Here is a 23,703-nt window from a genome sequence, read left to right on the forward strand (position 1 = left end):
CTTCTAAAAGACCCTTTGAATCTGTGATTAAGTTTAACCATTCCCAGGCTTTCTTGTGTAGTGCTGTCTTTTGGCATCTCCATAAATGGGCTCAGTGACTGAGAATCGGTGGGCAGAAGAAGAAAAACAGTTTTGTTTCACAAGTGTTTATTGGTTTTTCCTTTAGCAGTTATTTTGCATTAGAGTACAGGACCATCTCCAAGGCATGGGTTAATGCAGCTGAACAATATGTGACCATACTTTGGATGGATGCCTATCCTTTGGCTAGAAGTAGCTGGGAATCTTCATTTCTATCATTTTTATATGTAAAGAGCTCTAATGGAGTCTCTCTACCCTGCAGTTAGTGTTAAATACACCTCTCAGCAGTGAACACTTCTACTACCCCACTGAGCCCTGAAACTTCTATGAAATTAAGTAGAAAAAGTCCTATAGAACAGCCCATACTGTGTGCCCAGGCTTCCAGCCAGAGGAAGAGAGGGATGTGGAAGGACAACCATGTGCACCCAACTCTTTTCCCAAGGTAGAGTTTGTACAAGCATGAGGATTGTGACAGCCCCTCTAAGAAATGGGGAGTGTTCTTGGGCAGCACAGCATGGACATAACAGAGGCAAACCATTAGAGACCTACAAATGGGGAATGGAAGACAGATAGGCTTCAGTGCTACACTGGCACTGCAGGGAGAGGCTTTTTCTTCAGCTGAGTCCTTTAAGGAAATAAGAAAGCAGGATGGTTACAGGGGAAAGCTGAAGAAAATGGGATCATCCTGAGAGGCAAAACCCTCATGTCACATGCAGGGAAGCTCATTCCTGCCCCACTCTGGATCACGTGTGGGAGTTGCACAGCACTGTGGACAAGGGGAAGTGTGTAATCCCTGTCTCTCAAGTGCTGCATCCTCTCTTTGGCTATGTAAAAGTAGCATGGTGGGTTGAGAAGCAGTAGGGATGCACTGGGAAAATGTAAGCTCCCAACACACTGGCAGGGAAGCAGGAGAGCTGTGGCTAAGGGAAGAGGAGGGAATGTCAGGGTCTTGGCTACGAGATATGAGGGGTGGAAAGAAAGGAATGACTGCTAAGATTTAAAAACAACAAAACAAAACAAAACAAAAAAAAAAAAAACCCCAAAAACCAAAACACAAGTTGCAAATGTATTACCAAAGCTAAGGTAGAAGACATCAGTTACCTCATCTACAGCTAAGTGAGGTACATGAAGTCTGGGTCTTTGTTATGTCTTTGCTTCTTTTGCATTCCTTGCTTTTGACTCTGTTCCAGGCTTCTCTGGAGCAATTTCTTGTTTTGCTTCTGTGGCTCCCTGCAGGATGCAAATGTTAATAAGCACAAGCACAGCATGCAGGGCTGAATCCATCAGGAGAGATGGGGAGTGCATGGCAGAGCAGCTTCCCTCCTGCTGTGTGACATGTGATGCACATTGAACTCAGGGCTGTGGGGGAGCCCCTTTACTCGGTCAAATCCAGCCCTGCTGCTGGAATGTTTTCTTAGCTCTCCTGCTCAGTGGAGCTGCAGCAAACAATAGGCTTTAGCAAATCATGGACAAATAGAAAGGCAGAGCCTAATTCATGTACATGCTAGCCTAATCTGACATTACTGGGCTCTTTATGGAGTCAGGTTTTTGTTAATTTTTTCAAAAATAGTCTTCAACTGGTTTTTTTAACCTAAAAGTGATAGCAGTGAATGTGTTTTGCAGGGATATTTGCCAGAAGTGTCTTCCGTGTGCATGTTGAGTATTACTGGAGTTGATTTTACAGCTCATGAGTGACACCTCCTGCCAAGGTGTGATACAGTTGCCATAAAAGTACAATTTAGGATTGACACTATGTTATAGATTAGTGCTACTATGAAACATCTCATGCTAAAGAGTGCTGAGAAGGGTAGACAAGAAAGACGTTGCGTGCTCTGGTGGCTAGAAGTGCTGCCCCAGCTTTGACATTCAGTGGTAGTGTTGCAAAAACAGTTTTACTGGCTTGTGTGAATTCTTCAGACCTACTTTGTCAACCTGTTGCTTTCGTCTAGTCAGTGAGTCCAGTTGCTTGCTGTCCTTTTTAGCTCTACTTGCTGAACATGGGTTGGTCTTTTGATATGCTGCTGCTGTCTGGTACTTGATGCCTTGGGAGGGAGAAAGAGTCTCGCATCATCTTGAGCTTACAGAGTGGCACCAGGCTGGTTTACAGACCTACTGCATGGGATCAGTTGCAATACATGGTTGGAGGTAAGGGGTCCCAGCTTCAAATTCTTTAATGCTCCTGAAGTTACTTTCATTTTTGCTGCACTTGGAGAAGAAGCAGGGAAGGGGGCAGGGGGTGGCTTTTTCACTGGCCAGTAGCATAACTGACCTTTGCAAAAGTCCTACTATTAGTCCAAGCTTAAGAACAAACAAGTGATTGTCAGACATGAAGGCTGATTCTACTAGAAATGTGTAATCTTATTGTTTACCTCACCTTGAGGAAAATGCTCCTTTTGCAATTGTCACGAACTTCAGGAACCTGAGCTAGACACTATTTCTACACTACAATGAGAAAATGCCTGTACCCGCTCCCCCCCATACCCCCGAAAGAGAATAGGCACGGACCAAGGTTTACACTATCCTTTCCACGTGCAGCTGTTGGAGCTCAGCAGCCTGTAACTTGGTGGCTCTTCTGGGACAGGTGCTGCTGCCCCATGTCCTTCCACCCTGGCCTTGTGGGAGTTGGGCTGAAATGTGCTCACCTTGCTTCCAGGCATACTCTGCAGCTTCAGGGGCAGTCAGCATGGCAAATGGATGTAGGGAGAGCTTGAAAGGTTGAATCCAGTGGTCCTGGAAGGACAACAATTCATAGATTAGTATGTCTGCAGAAACTATGTGCTAAGCCAAATGGGCATATGCTTTTGTGGTCAGTGGAAAGTAAGAAAACTGCTTCAGTTTCTGCTTCAGAACTGATGGATAAATTAGCACAGCTTTGCTGGCAGTTTTTGTCCTGGCTGCTTGGCCCACCCTGCTTTTTGAAGCGCCCATCCCCTGCCCAGACATTTCAGTTGTCCACACAGTAGCTGAACTGCTGCATTTTATAGACCCGTATGTACTGGTGCAGCCTGCGGATTGTGGTCTGCCATAATATTCTGGTGGGCAGGATGTCAGCTGTTCACATGACAGCTCCTGAAATGCTGGACAATGGGGTAGGAAACTCTGAGAAGCAGCAGGCAGTTGGGATAGTAACCATTATATCCATCTCAGGCTAGGATGTCCCTTCTTATGAATCAGAAATCTTCTGGACCCTAATTTCCCACTAAGATGTGACTTAGTCTTCCTAAGTATCTACATATCCTGGTAAAGCTAGTGCTTGATTTTCAAGGAGATCTAAGCCAAGACTTCAAAAGTGATGGAGGATAACAGGAATCTCCACTTTACTTTGATGGGAAAGGGCAGGGGGAGAAGATAACCAAACCTGAGATCCACAGAAATTGAATTTTGAGATGGGCTGGATTCCAGCTCTTTGAGTTGAGGACTCTTAAGGAGGCACAAGCTGTGCTCCAAGAGTTACTGTTAATGAAAACAGTAGATTTAACCTCTTCAACTAATTAGGGCTTTGCAAAATAAATTACCCTTAGTTTCCAAATTCAGCAAAGCATTTCCGTTCCTTTCTTATAGAGTGGGAATAATCTTAAATCCATGATTAAAATTAAGCAGCATTGTTGGCTTAAATAGAAACTGGATATCCTGATAACAATGGCTTATCTTCCTCTTCAGAAAATTTTGTAACTTTGCTACCTCATGACCATGAAGGAAGTATCCCTGAGTCCACTAGGGGCAGGATCTAGGCAAATGCACAGTAACATGAGATGAACAGAAAGACTGTTTCTGTTCTTTCTTTGTCTCTGCTTGCATAATATCAGAATATAAATCAAAGCTAAAAAAACCACTAACACCCTCCCCCCACCCCCAGAAAAAAAACCCCAAACCACCACGGATAACAGCATGAGTAGCTGGAAACCTTCCAAGAAAACATCACTCCTCTGCAGTGTATGGTGTGCACTCAAAATGGACATTTCTAAAAATATCCTGGGTTGGAAGTTCCTAGACAAAAGGATTCCTGCCCATAAGAAGCATGACAGTAAACATATACAGCGTAATGTTCACAGCAACAGGAGGGAGAACTGATCCACCCACTTATCCCAGGAGCAGAGGGGAAGATCCCTCCTTCAAACTAACATGTTTTGAAATGCCCCTACATTGCATCTAGTGACATTTCTAGTTCTTGACATGGGAAAATTAAACTAAGAGAGGTTACGGCCAAGGCTGTTCTGATGCACCTGTGAGCTGGAGTGAGCTCTAGTCCTTTCTGGACACCGGGTGGTAGTCCATCATTAATATTACAGCTAAGCATGACAGGTTAAAAAACACCAAAAGGTGCACGAGAAACACTGTGAATAACATGTAAACCATCTATTATAGTCTGATTACAGTTCCACAGCAACTTTTAATGGTTGCTTGGGAAATGTCAAGAAAGTCTGTGTTACTGAAGATAAAATGTATATATTCCAGCACAGATGGTCTTTTCTTAAATAGCTGGGCCATACAGAATACTTTCTTGTGACTTGAGTCAGGAATTAAAGATTATAATACTTCCTTTATTTTTTTAAAGGGCAATTACACTTACATGGCTAAAGATATGCTGCTAGAGAAACTTGCTCTGAACACAGGCAAGGCCCTTGTGAAGCAGGCTATATCTCCATGGACGCTGCATAGCCTCCTTCCCCACTCCACATTAGTGGTAATTAGAGCACACTGGTGGGAATGGTCTTCTGTAAAGCACTATGCCAAAGGCCCAGGAGCTGGGTTACATCTTAGTGTGGCTGTGAATAGTTGGACTGCCCTTTTCTTGCCTAAGGTAGAGGAGGAGGTGAATAGTTCAGCTTTTTGCTCTGTTCAAAGAGAGAAGGCTGGAGCTAGTTTGCTATTACTAATGGGGCAAAAGGGGCAAATGACTTGAGTTTAAAATGTAACATTTTTTAAAAGGCACAGATATTATAGTATCCAAATGCATTATGCCTTTATGCAGCAGGAGATTCCTTCCACTTTATTGCTCATAGCACACCAGTCTAGACAGTAGGCTGGTGGGAGAAGGGGGCAATAGCTTACTATCGCTATGGCCAAAGCTAGGAGTCACTGGTACCACTGAACTGGTACCTCTTCTTTGGTGGACTCTCTCAGACCTAACTGGCAGAACACTTCAAAAAGTGTGGAGTGTATTCTGCAAGGTGTGTGATGCTAGCAATGATGAAAGCCTTTTAAGTATGCTTGGGAATGGGACCACTTTAAGACTGGGACTAAGTATAGGTATTAGTGTCAAGGCAGGATAGGATTCAGGAGTTTTAACTGGTGAAATCTCTACAGGGCCAAGATGAGATCTGATCAGTAAAGCTGGAGTATCTATCTCCTTTTTGTCTACTGAAGGCTTTTTTTTTTTTTTTTTTTAATCCATCTGGTTGCTCAGTTACATTTGCCTGCTATATCCAGTTTTGCATGGACCATATACAGTTTCTTTTTCTGGTAGCCTGGGGATAATTTTCAGCAGAAGTCCAACAGAGGAACAGCACAACAGAGCCAAAAAAGCTGCTTCTGCCCTTTGAAGAACAAAACCATCTCCCTGAAGGTCAGCTACTGAAGACAAAGAGCTTTTATACGTCTGTGCTTTCCCTGCACCAGTGCTTTGTTTGCTTGGGTTGGCAAAGTCCCACACCAGTGTGCAGGCCAGAAAGGAACCATGAAGTCTGTGGTCAGCCAGGCATTTAAGTCAGAAAGAGGCATGCCAACAAAATGCCTTCATAAACCTCTTAATCCAGGAGCACATCATTCAAATATTCTAGTGTGCAATGGGTGGCTTTTTAGACTAAAAAGATGGAGCAGGGATTTTAGAAGTAACCCTTATGCTGCTAGAGGTTTCTGATCCCAGTGGTGGTGTAATGAGGGAAGCATCAAGAGGTCAAACTCTAGAGGTTAAATATAGTAAGCACCTTTCCTCCCCTGCCTAGTCTCAACTTCCCTTGTTTTTTCATGGTTGCATTCAGTCTGTCCCAATTCCTTCTGTGAGGTGATGGGTGGCAAAGGAGTTTGGGCTCATGTGCGAATGGTTTCTGTCTGGTGTTTCTCTGTACTTCTCACTTTTCCTCTGTGCTTTTGTCCCTGCAGGCCATGGCATGGAGGGAATGCCTCCTTCCAAGACCATGTCTCCCTTAATAGTCACCGCGTATGGCTCCTTACAAGTGTCCTCATGTCTCCTTCCCTAGTAGCTGCTGTTCTTTCTTAAATATGTTTGAGTAGCAGTGCCATGTGCTCCTCTGGCTGAAGTTTTGGCTCATGCCTGGCTGCTTACATGGGTTTCTGAGCTGACTGGCACAGGACAGTTCATGGTCTCCTCCCGTATATGTCACCACTGCAGCCCTTGCTGCCTCAACACTGCCATTTATGCCTAACACAGCACCGATGTGTGAACCTGCATGAAAGCAGTAAACCCTGCAATTTATGCCAAATATAAATAGAAAGGTATTTGAACTGGAGATGCAGAAGTTGTCCTAACATCTAAAACTGCTCAGGTGTTACAAGTTCCCTAAGACCTGATGGATCATTCCACACGAAGGTTTCATTCCCAAAGAGCAGGGATGTGACTTGTCGGGAAGGTCTTAAACAGTATTGGATTCCTTTGTTTATGTAAATACACTCTTAGAAATCTCAGGTGAAGGGAAGCAGGAGGCACACACTCTGCTGCCTGTCTTGAGAGCTGACTAGACCCAAACAACTCTGGTATACGGGCTGACAGCAGGCTGTGTTATCAGAGCACCATGCCCAAGGAAACATAGCCTCCTTCTCTCTGGAGGCTTTTAAACTGCAAATAATGACCGAGACTGTGCCACAGATTGACTAGGACAGAGATTAAATGACTTGCCCAAAGTCAGATAGTCTAATCAAATCTGCAAGTCAAGGTAATGTTACCTCTTCTCTCTGCAATTACTGAACTGTAAAACCTTGTGCAAGTTTTCTGCTACTATTGTATGATTTGGCACAAGGGTACTTCCAGACTCTAGAACATCTTTTCCCTGCAGGTGCTCAGGTAACACGTATGACCCTGCAGTCACAGAGTTGCTGCTTTGTTCTGTTTAATCTGTATGTCCACCTTCCATAGGACTGCACTGCACTGCAAGTAAAAATTGGCTTAGCACTGTTTTCTTATTCAACTCTTTTTCACACTGCAATAAAGGGAGAATTTAAGGCTCTCTGACAGGTGCCATTTCTGATCCTTTACTGGGATCCAGGAAGGATCCTTGAACAGTGTCATGTAATGCCTATGCAAGTGTCAGAGTGCCCTTCTGAGAGTTGGCTTCCGTAAACATAGCACTGATTGAACCTGCCTAAACACAATCCCAGATTAAGACCTGCAGTGTTGGCACACTCTGCTAAGCAGCATACAATAGTTTACAAAAAAACCCATGGAGGTATGGCAGGAAGTCTCTGTCTTGCAGGGTTAAAGGTCTTTAGCCAAATTTCACATCTTTCGTTCCTCTGACGAATGCCTTATCTCAGACCTACAGCATACTTCCTTAGCTGGAAGATTTATCAGTTCACAGGGGAATAAGAATGAGTCAAGGAGACCACAGAGGATCTGCAGAGTCCATACAAAAGAGGAGGGCAGAAAAACTGTGGCAAAGAGGTGGGCTATGCAGGGAGAGTTTTACTGGCTTACACAACTGCCTACAGGGTATACTTGCCAGCAAAGCAACTTTGGCTCCTCAGTGAGGCCAAGCAGTGCAAAGCAGCACTAGAGGCCAGGAGCTAGCAAAGGTTAGGTATTGTCCCCTGATGATTTCTGGTTTGCAACCTGAGTGGACTGGGCACAGACAAAGTACGTCTTTGGCAGCCAGATGACAATCCCAAAGGAAAGTGCTAACTTCAGATAAAATTCACACTGTTGTACCTAGCCTGTGGTCATGAATGCTACCTGCATGCTTATGTTCTGCTGTAACAAGGAGATACATGAGAGTTTATTGTAGGATGTTGCCAGCTATCATCCATATATCCTCGATGACTGCTGGTCTAACAGTAGTGATTGCTTTCCATAGAATGAAGTCCCTTCCTTTATTAGTATGGGAGAGCTGGAATAAACAGTAGCTATAATAGACCCCCACACAATATGATCTGCAAGCAATTAAGAAAACTGCTGCACTCTGCAGCTTTGACACACACCCTCAAGCCTAGCAGCAGGAATGAAGTACCCAATGGATAACCACAACTGCACATGGTGGCTTTATATCTCGTTATGATGCTGAAAGGCCACCCACAAGGCTCTGAACTGTAATGGCAAATGTGAGAAGGGAATAGTTCAACAGCTTACTCTGAGTGAGAAGAGAAATAATCCATGTGTGGATCGCATTCCTAGAATGCCAGCCCTATGCACTACATGCTGGACCAGGCCACTACAGGTAAGAGATCTTCACTCAGACCCTGTTAGAGATGCTGAAAAACCAACAAATCACTCACATTTGCAGAGCTCTGCCAGTGTGTGGCTGAGGGCCTCATGCTGTAAATCTCAAAGATCTCTTCAATAGGAATGCTGTTCTGTGAAGACAGGTAAAGAGAGAGGTTCAGCTCTCAGAAGTAGTATTCTTTAAAGTGAACGTATGACATCTAGCTCATACCCCCTTCCTTTGATCTCTGAAACAGCTTTCACGTGAACTCCTAGTATTGTTTCATGCTGCTAGTTCAAATCTATTGAGATCTGGTCCTGAAACTTGCTCACCATTTTGCACTTGGGTGAGACAAGTAACTTACCCACACACACAGGACCACCTACTGAAACTGCCTATTTTGTTTTCTAAGGCTGAGCAAAACTTAATGGCTACCTGATAAAAATGAGATGGATTTGTAATATTTGCACTGTCTGTATACTGTGCTTTCAATGAACAAAGACATCCAGGGTACAGGGAGTGTTTCTAGACTGCTGCCATGGAGCAAAAGACATTGCTGTCTTTCTTGCCCTCTTACCATTAATATTCCAGCATATGAAGATAATATCATAGCTTCTCTCTCAATTCGGTTGGGATATGTGTATCGGTTGTGAGCTGCAAAATTCCTGTATGGTGTTTTGAACAAGAAGATTATTAGCCTGGTGTTATAAATGCAAAAAGTAGTCCTGGGCTAGATTCACTGCTGCTTTTACTCCATTTTCACACTGGTGTAACCCACTGCAACAGTAGGGCCTTAGCTTTGCAATACTCACATTTTGTCTCTTGTCAGTGCAGTCTGAGCATCCATGTCACTTAGCCACAGCAATGCAACACTGAAGGCTAAGTTGTAATGGACCTGGAAAGACAAAAGAACCTTATGTGTTTTGTTTTACTGTAATTGCTTGACTGAGGGATGACAGAAAGACCGGAGAAATGCAGGGAAACGTGAGCTGGAGCCCAGTATTGTCTCAGCTACACTGGGTACCTCACCAGTTGTAAGACACTTGCTGAGGTTTGAGGGGTTTTAAACACAGCCAGGAAGACTTTCTCAGATTACCTGAAAGATGTTTTGTTATGCACACACAGCTTTAGTTTGTAAAGAATTCCCTTTGGTTAGTTGACCTGAACTTTATCAAATGTCCTCTGTGGATGAGCTTTGTCTTGCTGAAAAATCAGCAAAAACTTGAATTATCTTGAATAGCATCCAGGTGTAATGTATCCACAGCCAATCTCTTTAGATACTCATTGCAGGAATGGGCTTTTATTGATCATTGTAGGAACAGGTTACTTAGCTGTACCAAACAGCCATCCTTCAGAGTTCTCAGTAGCCCTGCAGTTAAAGAGGATAGGAAGTATGAAGTCTGGTGATTACCATGTCATCTAGAGAGGTGGGCTGCCTTTGTCCTCTTGGATCAAATTAATTTTCTCGTAGTCTGATGCCAACATAATCTCCCCTTAAAGCAAGAAAATAACTCCAGATTAAAACTGGTTGCAAGCAATCCGGTGCATAAGAAATGTAGTAGATGACTCTAAAGCTAGTGCAAGACTGGGGCTAAATTTGGTATGATTCAGGGCTAGGAATCTGCTGCAGGATTTCTCACAGACACCTCTTAAGTAGGAAAGTTGTTAGTTTTCTGCATCACTGCTAAACTTAGCTTCCCTCAAACCACACTGCTGTCTTCCCCAAAGGCCCCAAAATATAGGAAGAAGTACAAATACCAATCAAGTATTTGAAGTCTGGGGACTCACAGAAGGATTTCACTGTACAGCCAACAGACTGAAAGAGATGCTTCACTGGTGCTTGTTCTTCTCATTCAGGAGAGGCCTGATTCTGCAATCTTTCCTCAGACTAAGTACTACCGATCCATGCAAGCAGTCCTAGGGTAGATGGGCACAGGACTTTTATGGAGTAGAGGGGACACTGCTTACCTCCCCTAGGAGCTGTCTGCTGGGCACTCCTGCATCAAAGAGCATGAGACACTGCTGCATGAACTAGGAGACCCCTTACAGACAGCAGCTGCACTGGCTGCATTGCAAGGGAGAAACTCTGCACCCCCCTGGTCATTCCCACTGACACAGAGCAAGTTCTGGGCTTTGACATCTCTACTGTCACATATGCAGTCAGGTATCATGCTGCAGACTGTGGGTAAGAAAATGAAGAGCACCTCAAAGGAAGTCTGCTCATACTTTCCAGCAAGAGAAGACTAAGGTTTTACAGTTGTCATCCAGCTAGGTCATACAACCCTTTGCAATGAGAACAAGTCCATCTCAAATGCAATGAAGGCGGTTCTGGGCAGTTACTACTTACAGGAGTTTTTCAATCTCTTTCTTCAGGCGTTTTCTTTCCATACTTTAGCTGTCACTGTAACATAAGCTTAGTGGGATCTAGGAGAGAGAAAAGTGCATCCTACCAAGTATCTCTGTCAGTGAGCAAATCTGAATCACAGATAATGAGTATGGGACACTTGGAGACTCCCTACAAAAATCTGGTCAAAACCGTTTTCTAAGTAAGATTACAACAGAAGCTGAGAAAAATCTAGTCAAGAAAGAGAAGACAACATGCACAGTACTGAAAGTGAGGGTAAGGAGTTTGGTAATGGGAAATGGGCAGAATAAGCCCATTTAAGATGAGCATCAGTCTTGAGTGTCAGCTTGCAGGTTGCTTGCATCCCCATCACGGTAATGTATGTTCTCTCATATAATGCAATCTATTGACCTGCTGCTGATTCTGAGTTTCTTAGCACATGGCTTGCTCTCCCCACTCTGTAGTAATCAGACCTATGTGGTACAAAGAGGGGATGGACTGGGAAGAGGACAGGCTGGAAGAGATGAGGTAACAGCTGGCCTGACAGGACACAGCAAAGAGAGAAGCCAGCACCTGGCCCACCAATTTATTGTAATATGAAAGCACATGCTTCACTCCTCTGCTCCATAGTACACAAATGACATACCTAGTAAGCTCTCTCTGTTACTGGATATTGTCCCCCTATTCTCTTTCTCATACCTGTACACAAGAAATCATGCACTACCTGTGTCAGCTGTTGGAACAGGCCTCAGGATCTGGGTTTGGAGCCTCTCTGACTTCAGGTATCTATGAAGAGGAATTCGCTCTTGATGTTGCTGTTCCTTTCTTCCCTCTGCCACTCAGTTTGTGTGCCAGGGAAATTAGGCTATGGCTTCACGCAAGACTGCAGCTTTCTCCTGTTGCTTAGAAACAATGCTGCTGAGCTGAGAGAAATTAAATGGAAAAAAAAACCCCAAAACCAACAATACACAGAAGAGGTTAAACCTGCACCTTCAGGTTGGTTTATCAGTTTCAACCTAAATGATCCTTTTACACTTCTAGGCATTGAGTTTCACTGCTGAATGGCTAGTTGGAAATATAGAAGACTTGCTAACAAGGGAGGCAGAGACTATTCACTGGGTTTTCTGATGGATCTAATTGCTTGTAAAAGAAGCTATCAGCTTCCACTGTTCCAGCCTTCCACCGTATGGAACGGTGAAAAAACCAGACCCGATACCTCCCAAGAGCCCATCCAGGGTTCTATTTGCAGTGTTTGTGGCATATAGTGAGGATCCTGCTACTTGTTCTTTCATCAATGTTATGTTTTTGCTTACAGTATTAGGAGAAATTCTAACAGCCAAGAAATCCCAACACGACTTACTAAATTCTGCTGTTGTCTTCCAGTGGATGCAGGGCACTTCTTGCACAGGACTGCTGATGATAGCCAATGCATCATGATGACTAACGAGTCAGTGAGAGGCTATTGGATTTTGTAGATTAGGAAGGTTTGCAGGCTATAGTTCTGAATGGAATGAGCCATCCGTCTCCCTGGGAATGTACTTCTCATGTTATTAACTTATTACCTAGTAAACAATAGGAATGGGTTTATGAGACATGATCATAATGTTGCCTCTCTTTGTGATGTTCCAAGGAAACATAAAAGCAAATGTATTACCATGAGACATAGATGTTTTCCAGGAAAGAGCCTACTTGGTATTTACAGAATTTGTGCTGTGCTTTTTCTTCCTTATTTCACCGCTCTCTTTCCAAAGCCCAAGCTTTGGGCATGTGCCTAGGCAGGTGCAAGAGGTAAAGGTAGTGGACACGGTTCTGCCACCTACCATGTCTTTGGCATAGCAGTGGAAAGCCAGGTGGGCAGCCACTGAGGGAGGGCTGGAGTTGGGAATGGCCCCCCCTAGCAGCAATAGATGCTTATGGCCATTCTCCTTAATTCTATGACAAAAGGAGCACCAAGCTTAGCACTTCCCCATCTTTCATTCCAGCTGTGAGGCTTGTAATCAAGTTGGATCTGATTTTTGAGGGCATCCGCCTGGCAGGCATCATGGCAACCCCATGTCTCCAGCAGAGCTGCTGCTTGTTTGCTCTGCTTTGAGAAACGCAGATCTACTGCCTGCCTTTCCTCCAGTTACACCTACCCAGGGCTTATCTGCTGGTATGGCCAGGTGAGTGTGAAAAGTGACCTTCACAAAGAGGACATAGCCATACCAGGACTGAACCAAAGTCCTGCTAACCCAACCCCTCCCCTGTGATGTAGCAAGGGTGATACCCTGATGAAGAAAGTGACTTTCCTGAAATGAGGGTGGTCCCTAGCCCTGGGGTGAACTGACCCCTGCTGTTTCCCCCAAAGCAAGAAATGCTTCTGTGTCATTGCAAGGCAGGGAGGGGGAGTGGCACTGTGTTTTTGCTCTTCCTGGGGAAAAAAAATTGCAGCTGCTGGCAGACGCCTGGGGAAGAGACGGAAGAGCTGCGCCAGTAAGTATCGAAGTTTCTCAGTGTATTTCCCCATTTTCCACTGATTTGCAGCTCAGGACCTTCTTGAGCAAAAAATGTTGTCTTGGCAGTTAATAGCCGTTGCTTGTTTTTTTACTTCCACAAATTTGTCCAATCACTTTTTGAAACCCGAGTAATTGACATCTGCAATATCACCTGGCAAAGATTTCCACTGTTTAAATAGGGCTGCGTGGGAGAGGGTCTCTGGTTTTAAGCTGTCCACTGTTAATTTAATTTGCTGACCAGTGTGCTTAATAAACTTAGTAAAGTAAATTAGTAAACTTAGTACGAGCAAGTTTAGGCCCCTTGAACTGTGGAATTTGTCATGCATGGAGCACAGAATATGTATTAGAGAAGGACACTTAAGTCTTTTCCCCACACCATAGCACATTTAATGCCAGTCATGGGTTCCCCAGAGCAAGAAATAAAGCAACAGGCGGGTCTGTGTGTCTGCAGCATTGTTACCCACTGCAGGTCCGATTTTCAGGGCTGGTGTGGTGGGTGTTTTGTCAATCCACTACTGAATTAAGTTGAAAGGAATAAATTTATTTAATAATTTGCATTATTTAATGCTCATCAGCTAATGTACTAAAAAATACCACAAAAAATAGTAACAGGAGTAGGATTTAGGACTCTCGCAAGGGCTACTGTTCACATGCCTGTGGCAGCTGGTAGAAGTGTTTTTATCAATCAATCAGCCTTGTTTGTATTGCAACTTCCCTCCGCACCTCCACTGTAAATTGCTGTTCTTCAAACTATTTGGCTGCTTTTTCCTTGCATGTAATTTACTTAAGATATTTAACATCGTCACATCTGCACACGCAATGTCAATTTCTTGAGCACAAATTCGAAGGTGTCTGGAAAGCAACGCATCAACTTGGACTGAAACGTAAATTACTTCAGAAAAAAATTTCCTTTTAATAAGACTGTAAAATGTCACCTTTTCGCAGGTGAAGGCTGCAAGCCAGGTGCTGAATGCTGCAGACGACCAAACCCTAACTTTTGGGTGAGATTTGTCCTTCAGAACAACTCTCGGGCTTTTCTGAGGCGCTTCAGGAGCGCTTTAGCTCTGCGTGCCCGAGGCAAGGCGGCGGCAGCAGCGCCTCACGCGCACGGCCTCGAAGCTAGGCGCCTCCGGCCACGAGGGTGCCGGGGCCGCGGCGCCTGAGAAGGCGGCGTTTGGGGGTGCCCTTTCCCCGGGAGGGCGGAGAGCTGCCCCTCAGCGGCGGCTGCCCGGCCCAGCCCGACATGGCGGCGCAAAATGGCGGCGCGAGCTCCCCGCACAGGCAGGCCCGCCCGCGCCCTGAAGGACGGGCGACGTAACGTTCCCCTCCCCAGCGCAACCGGCGCTGGAGATGGAGTTTGCGCGCGCCGGGTCTCGCCCCCGCTTTCCCCGGCGGAGCAGAGAGAAACGGCCGTTCCCCCGGCCGCCATCCGGCGGGGCGGGGCGATGGGCGGGCCGCCGTCCCGGTTGCATTCAAAACTCTCCCGGCGGGTAAGGGCTTCCTCTACTCCTTTCCCTCCTTCTCCGGCCGCGGCGAGGAGCAGCCGCCCACCGTCTCGCGGGGCTCTCCGCGCTGGAGGCTGCCGCCCCGCACGCAGGTGAGGCGGGAGCCCGCCCGCCCCGCTCCCCGCGGGCGCTGAGGGGCCGCGAGGGCGGGCGGCGGCGGTGGAGGGCCAGTAACGGCCCGCGGCGGCCGCCGCTCCCGGGAGCAGCTCGGGCTGAGGTGCGGCGCGGTGCCCTGTGTCTGCGGCCGACAGGTCCTCCCGGGGGGTCTGCGGGGCGGGGGCGAGGCCACAGGTACGCTTCTCGGGGAGAGTGTGAAGTCTTGGCTGGTAAGTAGCGGCCGAAGGGAAGAATACGGCTGCTAACCCTGCTCGGTGTCGCTCTCTCCAGCTATGGCATCGTGGGAGGCGGCCGAAACATCCTTCTTCAGCCTGAGTGGCGTAAGAGAGCGGATGCGGGAGAAGAAAAAGGGTGCCTTGAGGACTGCGAAGTTGAATGCCTCGCTTGCATCAAAAATCAAAACGAAAATCATTAGTGAGTGTATTTTGCCTTGCAGCATGTGTGGAGGCTGGCAGCTACATCGGCTTGTAACTGTGCCTTTGGCCGTGGCCATGGTGGGCGGCAGTCTCTTACCCAGAGCTTGTATTTAACAGCTCCTTCTCTGCCTGTGGGTTTCTAGTGAATTCAGTACCCTGCAAATGAATGTCAGGTGCCGCTTGAGGTGCCCAAAGGTGTCTGAGGTATCTGTGACTGGCAGGTTTAACGCAGAACCTTTGGAGCAGCAGCTGGGCGCATCACAGGCTGCTCTCGGCAGCATCTCAGATGGTGTTAGACGGCTGTGTCTGGGTAACCGAGTCCTCAGGGTCCAAACAGCAAAAATAAGAGGTGTGGAAAGTGTTTTTAGTGTAGATGCAATCCTGTGCAGAAGCTAGCCCAACTGTGATTTGCTTTTTATGGGGGAAAAAATGCAATGATAGTGCACGAGATAATTTGGACTACCTTGGAAAAAGTTAGATGTTTCTGTTACTTTTATTTATTTGTTTTGAAATTGGGAAACATGGATCTAAATCTGCTCAAGGGCTGCTACAGAGGAAAGTAGGTTTTTCTCCCTCTTTTTGGATGGAGATGAGGACTCAGAGCTATAGGCAACTTGTTCAAAGTCAGAAGTATATCTTTCTAAACTCAGCACCTGAACCACACCATCATTCATTAAAAATTGAAGCAGTAGCTTGCTGACTGAGCACAAACCACTGAGGATGGAGAGGGTGTCTGTCTGAAGTGTTGCAGGTTGTTATGGTAAGTTTTTCCTGCTGTTCTCTGGAGACTTCCATTGCTGGAAGGAATTATACTGCTGACTTTGTATGGGGCTATTGAGTTGTAGACATCTGAGCCTGAGGGAGACTATTCTGGGAAGCGGAAGAAGTATGATGAGGGAAGAGGCATGGATGAGACCTTGGATGCTGATTCTGTGTGATGCTTCTCTATCCCTTACAGACAACTCCTCCACTATTAAAGTCTCCCTAAAGCACAACAATAAAGCACTGGCCCTGGCCCTCAATGCGGAGAAAGCCAATGCGCAGCGGCTCACTCAGGAGAAGACCATCTTACAGAAGGAGGTGGAGCAGTGTCACTTCCAGAATGCTCTGCTGCGGCACAAGCTCTCCTTCCTGGTATGGCACTAACAGTGTGGTTGGCATGGGGAAAGGCAGTGGGCAAGGTATGCAGCAGTAGCATCTCAACCTTGGGAGGACTGAGCTGTCGCTGAATGTCCATATTCTCTGCATATGAAAAATGTCACCATTCATTTGCTTACTCTTTATTCCAAGCCGTGTTCTCCCCAGAACATGCCTTGCTCTGGCTACCAGCATCCTTGTTGGAATAGATGTTTTGATTTAATGTCTTTATGGTTTCTCTCTCTTTATTACCTTGACGTAGAATAACACCTTGAAAGAACTTGAAAATGTTGTGGCTGCAGTTAAGATGGCCCGGCTATCTGAGGTAAATCGTGGGAAATGTGAGCACACTGCTCTGGAAAAGGGGGCTGTGTTTGTCTCTGCCTTTTGCTTTGTGTTGCCTGCTCACTTCAGTGTTTGATGCTTCAACTGTTTTTCTTTGCTTGCTTGAATTGTGCTGGCTGCATCCTCATTTTTAGCTTGGTGTTAACAATTTCTGGGGTAACTTCTTCTGTAGGAAAGGCTACAGTTTTAAACTGCCTTCTCTGGGTCGTTGGCTGTATTGGCCAGTAGGCTATTCTGCTATGACAGGTTGTGACTTCTTTTCAGTTTAAGTGTTGCCATGGCAAGTTGTGATAGGGAATAGGACACTTTCCATATGTTCTGTCTCATGGGCGGGTGGGAAAATATTCCTGCTTCCTAGTCTCAGGTTATCTGAACTAGTTTAACTTCATCCTTAAGCCTGAGGAGACAGAATCTGACTTTGCTGCAATTTATTCCATAATTTGTGCAATTTTAAATGGCAGAGGGTCACTGGTGGTATTTGGCATGCTTTCCAGGGTGAAACTGAGCTTCTGCTGTTTCTGTGCAGGAGGCTGCACAGGGGATTGCAAGAGCTTTAAACCACCCTTCTATTTCTTTGCTTTCCAGTCCTATACAAATTCTGCATCCTTGTCCAATGGCCGGAAGAGCAGCATGACTGAAGATAGCTGGGCCGATGATATTGCAGGTGGTCAGCTTGTGAGGTGGGCCTTAAAATGTCGGATATGACCAAGCTTGTCCTGAATTTCTATATGCTAAACTTCCTCTTGTGTTTTACGTGTGTGCCCAGTTGTCTGTTTTACATGAGATGTCTTCTCTAAACCACCACTGCTTGATGTTTTCCTTTATTCTGTATCTTTCTGCTGCCATTCCTTGTCTTACTTGTCCTAATGCTAAGTCTACACATAAACTGGTCCTTCTCCCTCCTTTGTTTGAAAGCGCATTGCTTCTAGATAGTTTTTCCTTTGTAGCTGGTGAGCACTGCAAGATTTCCTCAAGTAAGTGAGTGTGTGCCGTAGCTGGCTGCTTTGAGGTTTGTTACGTATAAATGCTTAATAGTCATCTGCTTGTATGATGTAAACTTGTGTTTTGGAAAGAAAGTAAGAGCAGGGTCTCTTAAAATATACTTGAAGTTCTGTTCTCCTCTGTTTAGTCTCTCCTTTGAACACAGGGGTGCCCTTGGAGCTGCCCACAGACATATCTCTAAGCAGCTGTGTTGGTGTTCCACAGCGAGGTGAACCTGTGGTTGCAACCTGTGTGCTGAGAGGCCTTACTTCCTTGTTGCCTCAGTGTGTTTTTCTCCTGCTTCTGTGTCCACAGCAGTGTGCTTTTCTTACAAGTTGTGCTTGCACAAAAATGCGAAATCTGTCCTGGCTGGGCGGTGTGTGTTCTTCTGCACTTGAAGCCTTCAGAAACGTATTTCCACAACTCTTGATGGAAGTGAAAGCTGTAGCTATTCTGCTGGATTCTACGGCCTGTCACAGGTATGAAACATGCTCCATTGCTGTTACTTCTTCTCACCAGGGCTGCGGGGATGCCAATGAGGGTGCCCATTTCCAAGCTGTGTGATGCAGGACAGCAAGGTGGCAACTCTATAGCAGTACAGACATCCTCACTAGATCTTCAGAGACCTGCTTCTACTGAGTCCCTGGAAATTGTGGCTGTTGCCTCCAAAGACACTTTGCGATCACAGCCTGCTGAGAAGCCTCAATCCCACCAGGAAGAGAATGGGAAGAAGCCGACTGAAGCAATGGAAGCACAAGAGGCTTTTCTTGATTCTTGCATCTTTGGAGGTAAATTTGCATCTTCTGCTGTTCTTCTGGTATGACTTTGCGTGTCTGTGTTCAGAAATGAGTGAGTGCAGTGCCATAGCTCCAGTTAGCTCCTAACCATCACTCCAGCAGCTCTTAATGACTGTTAGGAACTGCATGGTTCAGTGATGCTGATATCGCTAGAATTGCATATATCCCAGTATGGGATGTCCTGGTGGGGAAATATGGCATGTTTGCAAGAGCTCAAGATTGTTCATCAGGCTTTCTGAGTAATAGGTACTGAACTTACATGAGATTTTCAGAAATGTCTGAAGGTGCAGAATCTGACTAGACGCATGTCTTCTGTTCCTTGTGGATTTGCCATATAAATAATAACTCTCATACAGATCATGAGCATTCCTAAATATTAGGGCTGGTTAAGGGATGTTGCTTTGGGCTGGCTTTCTGTTCTGAGGGGAGCCAGTTGAGCAATTCTGTTACACAGTAAGTTTGGGGAGTCCCTGTAGAGACAAAATCATGCTTTTTCTATGCTCTGGATTTGTGGCAGTGTGTGGGGCGTGGTGTTTAGTGGTATAGAGAAAGCTAGCATTTGCCTGCTGCATTTCTCAGTCTTAGGAATGAAATTTGTTTTTTCCAACAGAGGCCTTGTGTGCCATGCAACAAAATCCCAACAATTTGCCAGCACTCGCCTGGGAGAGTCATCCTTTTTCAAATGAGGGTGATGAGATGGCAAAACGTTTCTTTGATCGTCTCTCACAAGGGCATGTTACTCAGAGGAGAAAGCGTTCCACCCTGTTTGCAACAAGCACTCCATCTTCTGGTGTGGAGTTTTTCCCATGTGTCAGTTCTACTCGGGCAGTTCAGGGGAGTATCACAAAGGACAGCAGCAGCTCCAGCAAGAGCAACACACAGCCACAGCTGAAATCTCCCAGCTCCCTTGTTTCACCTACTCAAACCCCTGTTATTCTTGATAGAAAATCTTTGGATAAAGAGATTTTCTGTGATCAGCCACAGGCTAAAGAAACTGAGCGTGGTGTTGAAACAGATGCCAGCTATAGCCAAGTCCCTGAGTTTGTTCCTGTGAAGCTTAAAAGCAAAGGTAATTGTAAAACTGGTGAGAAAACAACAGTTAAAAAAGCAAGCACAGGAAAAAAGAAAACAAATGCAATTAAAAACTGTGCAGAAAGTAGTCCTGGTATAGCTCAGGGTGAAGAGAGTGCTCAAAATGCAAAGAAGCTTCTTCAGCCAAAAGTTGCAACATGCTCTAGTGAGTCTGAAGTTTCTGAGATGAGGCAGAAGGCTTGCGTGGGGGCTTTCAACAGGAAGAGCAGAGACTGTGGTGTGGAGCAGCATTCCGGCTCTCCTGATGAAGTCCAAGATCTCAGAAGAACATATGCAGTGAATCTAACACAGCTGCACAGTCTTGGAAATGGTGACTTACTGCAACAGGCTAAGAAGGAAGCTATTTTTGAGACCCAAAGTATGGAGAGCTTGTCAAAAAGCCCAGGTTGTACCTTTCCAAGTGATGAAGTTCTCTCAGGTGATTCCAGTCTACAAAACTCACTTTTCTTGAGGAAAGAGACCTCAGGTGCCTGTGCTTTGCTAGAGGATTCAAGTGTGAGCACAAAAAGCATCAGACAGAAAACCAACAGAGAAACTAGAGTAGTTAGGCAGAGAGATGACTCTGATGAGGAGAATCTGTTAAACTGTGTGAAAATACCAGAGGCCAAAGCTGAAGAACAGCCTAGAAGCAGCAAGACAAGCAGCAAGAAGACTGTTGGGAAAAGCAGTTGTAGTGATCAGAGAAACGAAGTGGATGTTTTTGGGCCATGTATAGATGTTCGAGGAGTAGCTAAGGAGAGCATGAAGGATTCACCAGGTAATGTTAAATGTAGCAGGAAAACTTACTTTGTCCGTCCTTTGGATCTTGCAGGAAACTTGGGTTGTATCCAGACAGATTTTGAAGGGGGTAAAATTGTGCCTCCCAGGTCTATTCCTGGGAGCAAAGCTAGCAAAATCCCCAGAGTTCAGAGGATGGCAGCTGCTCAGAGGAATAAAAAACAGCCAGGGAGCCTTCGAGAAAAGGGGCAAGCTAAAGTTGACAACAACATGAACGCTTCGAAAAAAGACGCTTATCCCAAACCAAAGCCTCGGAGGAAGAGGAACACCTCTAGACCTCCAGAGACTGATTCCCCAGCCAGACAAAGTGATGGAGCCAAGGCGCTCATTGGAAGTTCAGCAGAACTTGAATCCAATCAAACTGTCCTGACGGGCAAGTTTTCCTGCATTACAGATCTGCTGTCTGAGCCAGATGCCTTCCTGGAAGAGCAGATAGCTGAGATACCGCTTACAAATAATCTTATGGACCTTTCACACAGTATTGAATCCTCTTCTGTGACCTGTTCTGCAGCTTTGCTTGTCAGCTCCAGGCTTACAGATGTACCAGTCTCCAAGAGCTTAAGTACTGAGGGCAACAGAATGCCAGAGAAATCCTCTGTTTGGCTGGAAAGCTCCCTGGTATTTAAAGAAAAGACTGCAGAGGAAATACTTGGGGAAAGAAACCAGGTTGAGTCAAGTTCTCGGAGCTCACCTTCACAGGAATCTGGTAGGTGGTAAGCTGGGGAGGGTACCTGTGTTTGGAGATGAGTGCCAAAAATACATGCAGCAAGTGCTTATAATTTTCTTTCCCTCCTCTCTTTTTTCAGAGTTAAAGATCAGTGTTTAATACACCATTTATACTTCCACTTGTGCTGGCCAGTCATTTCTGTGGCTGCATTTGCTTCTAGTTTATCAGCATTCCTGTAAGAATTTCTGGTCACTTGTTCATGTGTGGATATTGGGAAAAGACTAGGAGCATGTGCTGCGAGTCTTGCTTTACCACTCTTGTTATCTACAGGGCATGCCTGTCAATTTAGAAAATCAATTACTCAAGCGGTTGAAAAGTATAATTTGGTACTGACCCTGCCTACTAGAGTCAGCGTTATTGGGGCACAGAATATGACGATGGCAGGTTTTTGGTCCAGAATGGTTAGTGCTGCAAGGTTTTAGACTTTATACCTTTAGGTGGTATCTTCAATGGAAATTCATCGGGAGCTACCTAAATTCTCTTGGTTGTGTTTTTTTCGTTTGTTTTTTAAAAGGATTTGGAGGGTGTATCCCTTGGCTGGTAATACAATAGTGAAGCTGAGCCTTTTTGGGAGCTTGCTGTTATTGGATACTCTGTAAAGAGAGTTGTTTTGTGGGGTTTTTCCTTCCTGTAGCTGTTGACAAACAGGCCTGTTATAGCTAGAGTGGGCTGTACTTTGTAGAGAGGGAGGAAGTTGGTTCTTATGCCCTCTGCCTCTTGGCTGACTTCACTTTGAAAGCTGCAGTAAACACTGGCAGGGTACTGTGCCTTCCTGGAGGTCTTGTAGGTTGTTTGGGTGCCATAAGCTTGCTTTTTCCTCCAGGCTGTAAGCTCCTGGGCATTAGAACTATCAACTATCATTTTTGGATCATTTTTATACTACACCAGGGCCCAATGATACTAGCAGTATTAGTGACCTGTATTTTTTTCCGTAAGGAACGTAATTTGATGCATGAGCTGACTTTTGAGGAGGAGGTCTGGGATATTTGGACAAAAATGGTCTCAGTTTACAGGGAACATGATTGGATTCAGGATTGTGCAGTGTTCAGAGAAACCTGGTAATGCACCCCTTCTCTGTTTGGCAGCTGTGTTTCTTAAGATATCTGGAAAGTATTTGGAAACACTTTGATCAACTTATGTGTGAATGTCTCCCTTTGCAGAGATCAGGCCACTACAGGACTTGACCAATGCCAGGACTCTGTCTTCCTCCAGCTTGGAAGAAACGTCAGGGCGCTCATCCAGGCGGAGACGGGACCCAGCCTGCTATGCAGAGCCGAAACTCAACAGGTTGGGCTTTAAACACTTCCTTCCCATGACTGTTCCCATGCTGCAACCCCTGCTCTGCTCTCCTGTGCTCACTCTCCAGGACTAGGCCCTCTGTCACTTTGTTTGTCTTTAAGTTCTTCTTACCCTTTGTGTTTCTGTGACCCTCCTCTTCTACCACAGTGTGGTTAAACCAAAATTCTGCATTAGCACAGATGCATATGCAGGCTTCTGGTAACAAGCTACCAAAGATGTTATTTCCCTCACTGAAATGAGCACATCTCTTAGCAGACTGCATCTGTGGTACACCAGTGCTAATGAGGGATTAATGTGAGGATAAAATACATGCTAAACAAAGACAGCTAAGCAAAACCCCTGATTTTACTTGCTGCCATTCTGTGATATCTAAGGTTTTATACAACAACTGAGTAATACTTCCATGTTAATAGGGTTTCAGCGAAGGGAATGCTAGGTTTTGAGGAGGGTTCTCCCCTGCGAGCAGGCTCTATCTATTTTCACTTTTTCTGGCAGATATGAGTACCTAAACAAGTAGCTGCATCTTTTCCCTAAGAAACTATAGATTCAGTACATCCAATGGCTACTATACAGAACCATTTAACTCCTAAAATGATGACTTTGTTGTTATGATACTGGGTAATACTATGTTTTTTTTCCTGAAAAGTGTCACAGTTTGAACTTTCTGTGAGGAGTTGGTTATACTGGGTCAGAAGGTACTCTGTACTGGTACAGCTGTTCCTGTACTGGACAAGGAACAAACTGTACCACTCAGTCATCTTATAGTGGGAGCATTTCAGTAAAATCGGAAACTTTAGAGACTGAAATCATACGTGTATTCAAGAAATACCTTGATGGTTCAATCTAACCCTTTTGGTTCTGCAGGAAACTGAGGCGCGGTGACCCATTTACAAACACAGAGTTCCTCTACTCCCCTCTGGGCAAAACCAGAAAGAAGAAAACTGCCAAAGCCAAGGAAATGACCAAGAAGATCAAAGAGGAAAAAGAATGGCTTCCTGAAGGATGTCCTAGTGCTGAGGCAGGCAAGCTAATAACAATGGGAAGAGACATAAAGCCAGAAGTAAAATAGTGGTTCAACAGGCAGCCCCCAAGCTCCTAGGGGCTTGTGCGTCTCTGCTAGAATCTCTCTAATGATTTGCGTAGTTTATTTTTTATTAAACTATAAATAAAGTCTCCTGTGTGGACAGTATAAAAGCTTTGTGACATTTATTCCCCGCCCTT

The 23,703-nt window shown here is 45.3% G+C and overlaps 2 protein-coding genes across 6 annotated transcripts; one reads left to right on the forward strand and one right to left on the reverse strand.

Annotated features, from left to right (window-relative positions):
* Positions 1 to 130: 130 nt before the first annotated feature.
* On the reverse strand, positions 131 to 13,386 carry C6H2orf80 (chromosome 6 C2orf80 homolog). 5 transcript variants are annotated; one of them, XM_041124380.1, is made up of 11 exons: positions 11,519 to 13,386; positions 10,798 to 10,874; positions 10,419 to 10,629; positions 9,862 to 9,943; positions 9,263 to 9,345; positions 9,028 to 9,115; positions 8,524 to 8,601; positions 2,721 to 2,808; positions 2,002 to 2,120; positions 1,712 to 1,779; positions 131 to 1,308 (listed from the first exon to the last, which is right to left on the reverse strand). In XM_041124380.1, the coding sequence occupies exons 4-11, from the start codon at positions 9,862 to 9,864 to the stop codon at positions 1,191 to 1,193; spliced, it is 645 nt and encodes a 214-aa protein (XP_040980314.1). In that variant the 5' UTR covers positions 9,865 to 9,943; positions 10,419 to 10,629; positions 10,798 to 10,874; positions 11,519 to 13,386; the 3' UTR covers positions 131 to 1,190. The 5 variants fall into 5 exon arrangements, with proteins under 5 accessions (XP_040980314.1, XP_040980313.1, XP_040980315.1 ...); XM_041124379.1 differs by lacking the exon at positions 10,419 to 10,629; XM_041124381.1 differs by lacking the exons at positions 10,419 to 10,629; positions 10,798 to 10,874.
* A 1,146-nt stretch (positions 13,387 to 14,532) lies between these two features.
* On the forward strand, positions 14,533 to 23,655 carry LOC115343145. Its single transcript, XM_030018741.2, has 10 exons — positions 14,533 to 14,553; positions 14,623 to 14,779; positions 15,182 to 15,325; positions 16,286 to 16,461; positions 16,727 to 16,789; positions 17,395 to 17,489; positions 18,310 to 18,578; positions 19,198 to 21,162; positions 22,344 to 22,470; positions 23,347 to 23,655. Exons 1-10 carry the CDS (start codon positions 14,533 to 14,535, stop codon positions 23,549 to 23,551), a joined length of 3,222 nt encoding a protein of 1,073 aa, XP_029874601.2. The 3' UTR covers positions 23,552 to 23,655.
* The last annotated feature ends 48 nt before the right edge of the window (positions 23,656 to 23,703 follow it).

This window comes from Aquila chrysaetos, chromosome 6, assembly GCF_900496995.4.
Source record: "Aquila chrysaetos chrysaetos chromosome 6, bAquChr1.4, whole genome shotgun sequence".
NCBI classification, from domain to species: domain Eukaryota; kingdom Metazoa; phylum Chordata; class Aves; order Accipitriformes; family Accipitridae; genus Aquila; species Aquila chrysaetos.

Excerpts from the sequence above, each read along its gene's own strand:
- C6H2orf80 (XM_041124381.1), bottom strand. Across the intron at positions 9,116-9,262 it reads GCACTGACAAGAGACAAAAT|GAATTTTGCAGCTCACAACC; the intron begins GTGAGTATTGCA and ends AACACCATACAG. Across the intron at positions 1,309-1,711 it reads GCACACGGAAGACACTTCTG|GGAGCCACAGAAGCAAAACA; the intron begins GCAAATATCCCT and ends TGCATCCTGCAG.
- LOC115343145 (XM_030018741.2), top strand. The coding sequence starts at position 14,533 with ATGGCGGCGCAAAATGGCGGC. Across the intron at positions 14,554-14,622 it reads TGGCGGCGCAAAATGGCGGC|CGCAACCGGCGCTGGAGATG; the intron begins GCGAGCTCCCCG and ends TCCCCTCCCCAG. Across the intron at positions 22,471-23,346 it reads GCAGAGCCGAAACTCAACAG|GAAACTGAGGCGCGGTGACC; the intron begins GTTGGGCTTTAA and ends TTGGTTCTGCAG.